Source organism: Pterocles gutturalis, unplaced genomic scaffold, assembly GCF_000699245.1.
Source record: "Pterocles gutturalis isolate BGI_N339 unplaced genomic scaffold, ASM69924v1 scaffold25992, whole genome shotgun sequence".
In the NCBI taxonomy this organism is placed as follows: Eukaryota; Metazoa; Chordata; class Aves; order Pterocliformes; family Pteroclidae; genus Pterocles; species Pterocles gutturalis.
Genome location: NW_010110953.1, coordinates 1 through 8,771, shown reverse-complemented (window position 1 = coordinate 8,771; position 8,771 = coordinate 1). Strand labels below are relative to the sequence as shown.

Genomic DNA, 8,771 nt, shown 5'->3' with positions numbered 1-8,771 from the left:
CCAGCCATGGTCTCGCTTGGTGACAGCGGCGTGTTTGTGGGGACGTGCGGAGCAGCTGGAGCGCATCGCTGGATGTGTCCCACTGGGAGCTGCAGCTTTGGGCTGGTAGAAGGCATTAATCACCGCCGTGGAGATGTGCACAGAGTATCAGCACTAAAAATCACAGGGAACTGAAGTGGTGGGAGGATTTGGGGGAACAGCCAGTTGTGAAAATGGCCTGATTTTTAAGGCATGAGTCACACCATTTATTAAAATAGGCTTTTGTACTTTCTGAAGCCTCCTCAGTTCTATGAAACCAATGTAAAGCTAATGTTTCTGTCTCTGCTGTGCATCAGCCTCCTTCCAAAAGAAGAGAAGAGAAGGCTGTTTGAACCCTGTGCACATCCCAGGATTTTATGTCAGAATCAGAAGCTGAAAGAAGGTTTGCATGGAAGTTTTAATTTATATTTTATGTATCTGGACAGAAACTGTGAAGCAGCCAGGCACAAGAACCACTAAAGCTGCAACATCAGGTGCTCCCGATCAGAGAAATACCACAATAAATACTCTGATTTTTCTCTTCTTAACAGTGATGTAAATGGGGAATGCCCAGCTCAAATCCTTGCCAATTAAGTTTGCAAACTATGAATAGATGAGACAGTAAACAAATAATTGAACTCTATTAAATAAATGGTCATTACCCTGAAAGAAGAGTGTTTTCCTGTAAGTAATAGCATAACTAGAAGGCAATACATCTAGGAAATGAGAATACAGGCTTGGCTCCTTGGTGTGGAGCAACGCTGTGCAGGGAAGGGAGGATGTACAGGGCACAAATTGTTCCCAGCTTATGTTTTTCATGCAGTATGGTTGTAGTAACTGTTACTATGAGCCTGAGATGTACTTGAAGGAGGACAGCAAGTAACAGAAGGAACGTGAGTTGTAACTGTGAGCATGGAGTTCTGATAGCTGGACTTTAGGAAGAATAAAGTCTGGAGAGGACTCAAGGAGGGCTAAAAAATGAGTCAGAACTTAAGGGGTGTTATTTATTCATCTGATCAAAGATATGTTTGAGAGTTGGCTTCATCACTTCTCAGACTTCTTTACAAAGACTTCTGACCAGATCTTACGTAACTTTCTGCGGTAGGTGTGACAAAGTCCAGGGATTAGCAGCTAAAGTTAAACAAATTCAGCCTTGAGTTATATCTTTATTGCCTGGCAGGGAAAGTAACTGAAGGCTTGAACAGCATGTAAGGGGAAGAGTAAGGTGGTCATTACAGGCTGCTTTAGAGTAAGATTAAACTATGGTTTTGTAAGATTAATGAGTGTTTCTTAATTCTGTTTCTGGGAAAAATTTTGTGTCTTGTGTATGTGGGTGATTAGACTGGAGGGCTGTGACTGTACCTCAGAAGTTGGACATCGGTGACTATGAATTACTGTTGGTGCCTTTCCCTCCAGGACCACAAATGCTTGTGTGCACCTTTATGATTTTGGAGGTGGCCAGTCACCACATATTTTCTTTACTCTCTTTGATACCGTTTCCTTCTGTTTCATAAGGTGTACTTTGTAACATGAACATGTTGCCACATGAGCACTGGTGAATTAAATTGGAAGGAAAAACCCATGAAGTCACCCCACCTTGCTCGTTTCATCACCCTCATCATGCACAAATGCGGGTTCTGCTCCTCTTCAGCCATGGCCTGGCAATTTAAGGTGAACTGAAATGGGTGCCACTTTGCTTTTCTATGCTGCATTATGAAGGACAGTGAACTAATTCAGTAGTTAAGTCAACTCCTATCCAGAGGCAGCAACTGCCATGAGAGGGACAGATTCCTGGAGCAGGAGCCTTGTTGGGCACCACGAGTTTATCTGCTGCTGCCTCTGAGTCACCACTCCACGTTGGTTCGAGGTAACAACATCTAAATTACCTTCAAAGAACTCCCTCTGGAGCAAGTCTGTGCAGTCCTCTCAGCATTCCACAATCAACTTGGAAACGTTTTCACTCCCACTTTTCTCTGCTGATTGCAGCAAAACATGGACTGTTAAAGCAGCTGAGCACCCATGCCTGCACCGCTGCCTCTCACCTGGCATGTACCAAGCGTAACAAAACCAACCTTCTGCAGGTGCTCTGCATGCGGCAATCACATCGTTGCAATTTATCAAGGAAAAGGGCACGTGTAGCTCCCCCTGGTTAATGCTGAAAGGTAGACACTGCACCAGAGGGGAGCTTCTGAGGCAGCCTGCACCGCTGTCTGCTTCCCCCTCCTTAAACTCTTCCTTCTGAGTTGTGGGCTGGAAATCCCTTTCTTCCACACCACACCAGATACACTCAGCCTTAGGCAGAGTCCCAGCACTGGCATTTAATCGCAAATCATGAATATGTTAGAAAGCTGATGATTCAAGAATATGGAGCATACCAATAATTTTGGTGAGATATTTTATTTGATGGTGTACGTAGAAGGAGGAAATTTGAGCTAACTGCTTCTGTTTGTTTTTTGAGCTTCTCCTTAAATGTACGTAAATATTACTTTTTAGTAAAGGAATATGCAAAAAGTGACATGGTGCTACAAATACATTGTTTGCTCAAACTGAGGATGCATGCTGTTATTCTGACACTCTTGCATGAATGTGAACTGTCAGTAGAAATGAGGAATTAAACTATGAAAATCAATGAGCACTCCAGATTCTGTACTAATACTACTTGTCGTAAGCATTCTGGCTACAAACTCTTTGGTGTATAAATCATACACAAATATTCTACAACATAGTCATTGGTCTTACCTTTTCCTCTTGTATTCATTTATTGTATAAAAATTCAGCGTTCCATGGACCAAAATAGTTACAGCAGGGATGAATTACTTCAATGTGTAAGCTTTGTTATTTTAAATATATAATGTTACAATTTTTCAGTCAAAACAAGTATTGTTATTCTAAAATATGTTTAGTATCTTGGCATAAAAAAGTTTATATTATGTACTTTCATGGTCAGTGATTATTCTAGAACTTGAGTGCTTTACAATGCAACACAAGTCTGTGTTGATCTCTGATTATCATAATTTCTGAAGACTGGCAGAGCACTTCAGTTAATGACACAAACAGAACAGATTGGTTTTGCTTAAGAACTGTAGTGCCGTAATGTTTAACATGAATCAGAAACCATACTGATACTTCTTATATTGCAAACAGTTGTCAGCAGTAATTCTCCTTACAAGTCAGTATTTGTGGGGCCCTCCCTTGTTCACTGAACGTTATGAATCCCAGTAATGTGCTGAATAACTAGAGCTTGGCTTTTTGAGTTTTGGGGAGCTCTTTAAGATGTCATAAAAAAAGAAAAGGAAGGGTTGGTTTTTTTTTTTGTATTTGCCTCAGGTTATTGTAATAATGTGGTAGGATATTGCTAGATGTTGCTACTTATTGTGTCAGTGGTCTGTGAGCACCTATGTATTAACTCTGCCTCTGATAGCAAATCCTTCTGTGGATGTAGGCAAGTTTCCAAATCTCTCCTCCTGTATTTTCGTTCCTCAAAAATAGTGATCATTTGTAACTGATGTTTAATGGTATTGCATACTATATGTGTCCAAAAATGATGAGCACAGCAGCAGTGTGTGCCTGCAATAATTAATGTGTCAGAACACAGTAATGAATTGCTTGCAATGCTACATTTGACTTAGCAAAGCCATTTAGCTCATGGAGGATGCATACAGCTGATTTTGAGGAACTCAAAACACTGCAGTTTGGCTGACTGGCATGACTTTTCTGCTTTATTAATGAAAAAGGTAGCGTTTCAAAACTCTGCCTTTTTTCACAACTCTAAGAAATGCCACGCTGCGGGACTCTAAGGCTATGCCACGCTGTGGGACTGTGAGGCAGTCTGTGTGGCAGCTGGGGCTCAGGCATGTGCAGTTCAGAAAGCTCCTGCGTCCTTGGTTATTCCTTGTGTCCCAAAAGCAAAAGTCTGTTTGTACAGAGCATGTCCTTTCTCTGACAGTGGCCCAGGCAGGCAAGAGACATGCTTCTTTGCAGGACAGACATAGGGTCTGACCTGAAATGGTAGTTTCTGTATTCGTGTGGAGGGCTGTGCCCTGAGGACCACGGCTAGGACTGGCATCTTCCTTATTGTCTGGATGACTTGACATCTCTGGCATGAGTATTCTCTCTGAGAGCACCAGCTGCTGGAGAAGGTGACTGGGCGTTTTCCTCTTTGAGGTTATTCATTCAGCTCACAGGCATCAAACGACATACAGGAAGTTTATATCTAAATAAGCCCTTTTTGCAAGGCTGTCATATATGTGGTGTACTTCTGTGGGGCTCATGGAGGGCAGTCTGAGACACATGGATGTGTCAAGAAGGGATGAGAGCAAGAAAGAATGTGTTGGGGATGAGGACGAAGGCAGGGCTCCAGGCTCTGGATCTGCTGTAGCATCTTTGGGCTCCGCTGATTTTGGACCCCACATGCCAGGCAGAGCCAAGAGCAAGGCAAGAGTTTGGTGTCTGTGGTCGGAGCTTGAGGCCAAATTAAGTGCAAGACTTGGCTGACGTCCGAGTGCATATCTGTGTTGTTGCTTACACTTTCTGTATAAATATGTATAACCCACCAGTTCTTATGATTCGATATTGGAAGAAATGCAACTTATAAGCTAGGTAAATCCAGAATATAGATCCTTCATGGAAAAGGCCAGCTGTGGGAAACCATTTCTGTGGAATGTGATCACAGGAGCTAGGTGAAGGTGGAGAAAACACAGACAAAACATCCACTGCAGCTATTTGAGATGCTGCAGTACTAATACAAGGAGTACTCCAGAGGGCTTTTCTGTGATATAGCCTTGAGGGAGTCAGAGCACTTTCAGGACCTGGCACAGGGGTCCATCCAACTGCTGCATTTTTCATGGCTATTAAGGTGCAGCGTCAGTGGCAGCAAACACGCAGACATTGCAGTGATGCTGCAGTTTGCAGGGAGGCTCGGCACTCTTGCTCTGACACCAGCAACCTGGGATTTGATCTCAGTGTCTAAACAGGTTGTAATTAAGACTTCTGTTCATTATGTAAGAAATTATTATTGGCTGGGTGCCTGTTCCCAAACCTTGCGTATCCGTGCGAAGGGGAGGAAGCAGCCTGCAGGAAGTGTCTGGGACACGGTGTCTGTGGCGAACAAGACAGAGGAAATACACAGGTCTTGATTCTCTGCTGCCCTGTAGCTCCAAACGAAGTACTCAGTCAGAGCTCCCAGGGGCTGCCCTAGACTGATGAATTTTCAAAAAGCTCGATGTAAGGAGCTCAGTCAGGTCTGTAGTGACTGGCAGCACCAAACAGCGTACAGAGGGAGCATGCATGGGGATGGACCGTTATGCAACCTGTCACTGAAAGACTGAGTATTTCCATTTCTACTGGACAGTAAGAAGTGCTTGTCATTAAGCAAGGTGGCTTAAAAGATTCCTCTCAGCAGTGGCCATCAAACTTCCTACTTCATTGTCGACACTATAAAAGCCTGTATGTTGAAGCTACCAACATGAAGCTGACCACCTTCCTCCTTTTTCTGAGTCTGCAGAGGGGAGGGCAGAACTCCAGGTGTTTCTTCCTCACACCGAGGTGTAAGGTGCACATGGTGGAGATAGGTATGCTCTGATGTCAGCCCTACCAGGCACAGACTTTCTATGTGTTTCTTTTCCTAGTGTCCAACAAGCACCATTTTATGGACAGCAACTTGCTCTACCAGTGCAGAATGAACTTCCGCCGGCGACGGCGATTAATGGAGCTCCTCACTGAGAAATCTCGCTTGATGCCAGAAAGCCATGACAGCCCGTTTTGCCTGCGCAAGCAGAACCACGACAACAGAAAACACACCAGTTTTCTCTCAGGTGACTCATCAACTATACTGCTGGGTGACTCCATGGGACAGTAAAAAATCCTTTTTGTGTGAGGGGTTTCAGTCTTTGTCTGAAAAAAAGCAGGGCTGTGTATCATGTGTTCCTGCTTGCAGGGATTGTCCATTCATTCAGTTTACCAAATCTTTAGCCCCCTGGGGTGTTCAGCCATCACATTAGCTACAGCGTTATACTCATGCAGTGACTCTTCTTACTGTGTAGAACACACTAACGCCTTCCCAGGGTTCTCAGCAAAATCATGGCTTATTGCTATTGTTTTAAAGAAACCAGGGAAATGGGTTTAATAACTGATACCGGTTGCATTTCTCTCTGTATTTTCTCTGTTTCTAGTGAGCCCCACCAAGGAGATAAAGATCGTGTCAGCAGTACGGAGGAGCAGCATGAGTAGCTGTGGCAGCAGCGGGTACTTCAGCAGTAGCCCAACGCTCAGCAGCAGCCCCCCTGTGCTCTGCAACCCCAAATCTGGTGAGCACCAGCATCGCTTACGATGCACGGGGGCCAGGGTACAGACATCTGTTTGGGGAGAAAGCGATGTGAAGAATGCCTAGCAGCGTGTCGAAGTTTATCTTTTCAAGGATACATTGAGAATTCACAGCGTCACAGGTTTTGTGGGCCAGAGGGGACGATTATTGTCCTCCAGCCTTGCTGAACACAAGCCAGATGTCTGCCTCCAATAATCTCTGCATCAGGCCCACAATTGTGGTTTGAGCTGCAGTTTCTCTCTTCAGAGGACATGCAGTCAGAGACACAGATTTGCCTCTTTATTGCCAAGCTCTTGAACTGATTCAAACCTCCTCCTAGAGACATTCCTTTGGTGCAAGTCAGAGGAGAGTTTAACTATCCAGTGGCCGCTTGAGTTGCTATGAGATAACACAACTCAGAAAACAGCAGCCTATGAAAAAAGAGGCAGCATTGTTTCAGCCTGTCAGGGACCATTTCAACATTTTCATTTGTTTAGGTCTTGCACTGGTCTGTTTAGGAAGGTAAAAGTAGTGTTGAAGCTTATTTTCCTTTTGAAAGGATTTCCTATCCCACGCTGGAAGGTTAAATACACCCATTCTTCCACAGTTCACTTAAAATTGTTTCTTGCTGTACATCTGGGAAGGAGAAAACTGACCAGGATAGATATTGTTTCAGCCTCTCTGTTTTCCTCAGAAACAGCCCTGAATTTCAAGGCAGAGTCCCTGCTGCCCTTTGTACTTCGTATTATTTCAAATTTACCGGGTCTCTGCCAACAGCGTGGGGAGCATTGTGCAGGGGAGGAAGGTCTCAGTGGATGTGTGTAAGCTTTGCTTTTGAAGGGATGCTGTCATTTGAACTGATTACTAGAGAGTGCCTCAGGCACTATATGAGTCCTGTTCAAAACATTGACAATTTACTCCGGAGATGAGGGAGCTGAAGTGCATTTCATTCTTTTTTTATCAGACACAGAGGCGTAGTCACAGGGAGAGTTTCTTTCTCTCTCTCTCTCCTTTTAGCACATTTCCTTCCCTCTACTTATCCTCTGCTAAGAATTCAGTATAGGGCTCTAAATTAAAATAATTTGAAGGACTCAATAGGATTGCATGCCCAGAAGGCATAACGCCCTCCACCAGCCCTGCTGTCCAGCTCCAGGGAACGCTCTCCGTGCCAGTGCTCATTGCATCCTTGGAGTACGCTGCTGCTGGGCATCCAGTGCCAACTTCCAGTGTGTTTACCCCTATATGCAATGGGCTTGCACCTAGAGTGCCACAATATGATTTTTTAGCAGAATATCTCACAGGTACACTTCCCAGAAATGCTCTGATCGACGTTGTGAGCTCTTTGGCCCCAGCACATCATTTAGTTACATGGTGGGACAGATATGGACAGCATTCATGTGCTGTCCATAAATTAGTGTGTGTGTTATCTGAAGTATGCTGACTATTCCATTCATTTATAGTTCTGATTATGTATGAAGTGTCAACCCATGAGTAGTGAGAACAAGTTTATTTTAATGCAGCTGATTACACAACACTGGAAAAAAAAAAAGATAGGCTGATCCTGCACTTGCGTAAATTATTTATTTTTTAAAAAGAAATTGTCCCTTAGGGCTAGTTTTCAAACTCTAAATAGCTTTAACAGACTCATATTTGAAAGAAGACAGCAACGGGCTTATAAACAGACTTATTTTTCAGAATTATATAATTACTGGTGATGTAGGGCAATTTCTGCTGTAGTGCAAATACAGATCCACATATCATCTTGTAGAGGTTAACATAAGGCTGTCAGATATAAATGCTATGGAGGAAATCTTAATCCTCTGCTGGACTATAAAATTATTTTTTTCACAAACAGTTTCCTGCTATACAGAACCAGAGCATGTCGCTGAACCACGTGCTCATAAACACAAGGCAGAGATATATTTATTGTCAGATGAATTCTCTTGCAGGCAAACTCTTAAAAAACCTCAGGTCATGACTTGACCAGTCATGCAGAAAAACAATCATCAAACAAAAAAAATTTCTGGCGATATAATGAAGGGAGGCACACAAGGGATGGTGGATGATTTACCTGATTCTGGCTTGTCAAATGAGTGTAATCATTCAGGTTTTTTACATTGACCAGGTGTGCTCTGCATAGTGTAACGCTGCCTAAATGACAGTTTGTCAAAATCCATGGGAAAGTAAAAAAAAAAAATACATGTTGGTTTGTATGCTAGAATTCTTCTTGCTCCTATGAATGTCATTAAGAAACTCATGAATGTCTTTGAATACCATCTGTGGGAAATGTTATCTTCCACCTGTGACTGAAAAGGCAGACGTCATCAGAATTATTTATCACTAAAAGGAAAGCAGCTGTAATTTTAGAGAAAGCAGGCAAATATGGTGAACAACATATATCTTCCCATTGTCCTCCCTCTTGTGGAGCATTTCACAGAATCACAGAATCACA

General features: G+C 43.3%; 1 protein-coding gene across 1 annotated transcript in view; it reads left to right on the top strand.

Moving 5' to 3' along the window:
• Positions 1-6,323, top strand: part of LOC104461865 (DEP domain-containing mTOR-interacting protein) — a gene marked incomplete at both ends in the record, with an annotated part of 22,051 nt that extends 15,728 nt beyond the window's left edge. Inside the window, 2 exons of the mRNA XM_010073600.1 lie at positions 5,646-5,831; positions 6,189-6,323. Coding sequence (XP_010071902.1) covers positions 5,646-5,831; positions 6,189-6,323 — 321 coding nt within the window. The remainder of the gene's footprint in view (positions 1-5,645; positions 5,832-6,188) is intronic.
• Positions 6,324-8,771: the final 2,448 nt, after the last annotated feature.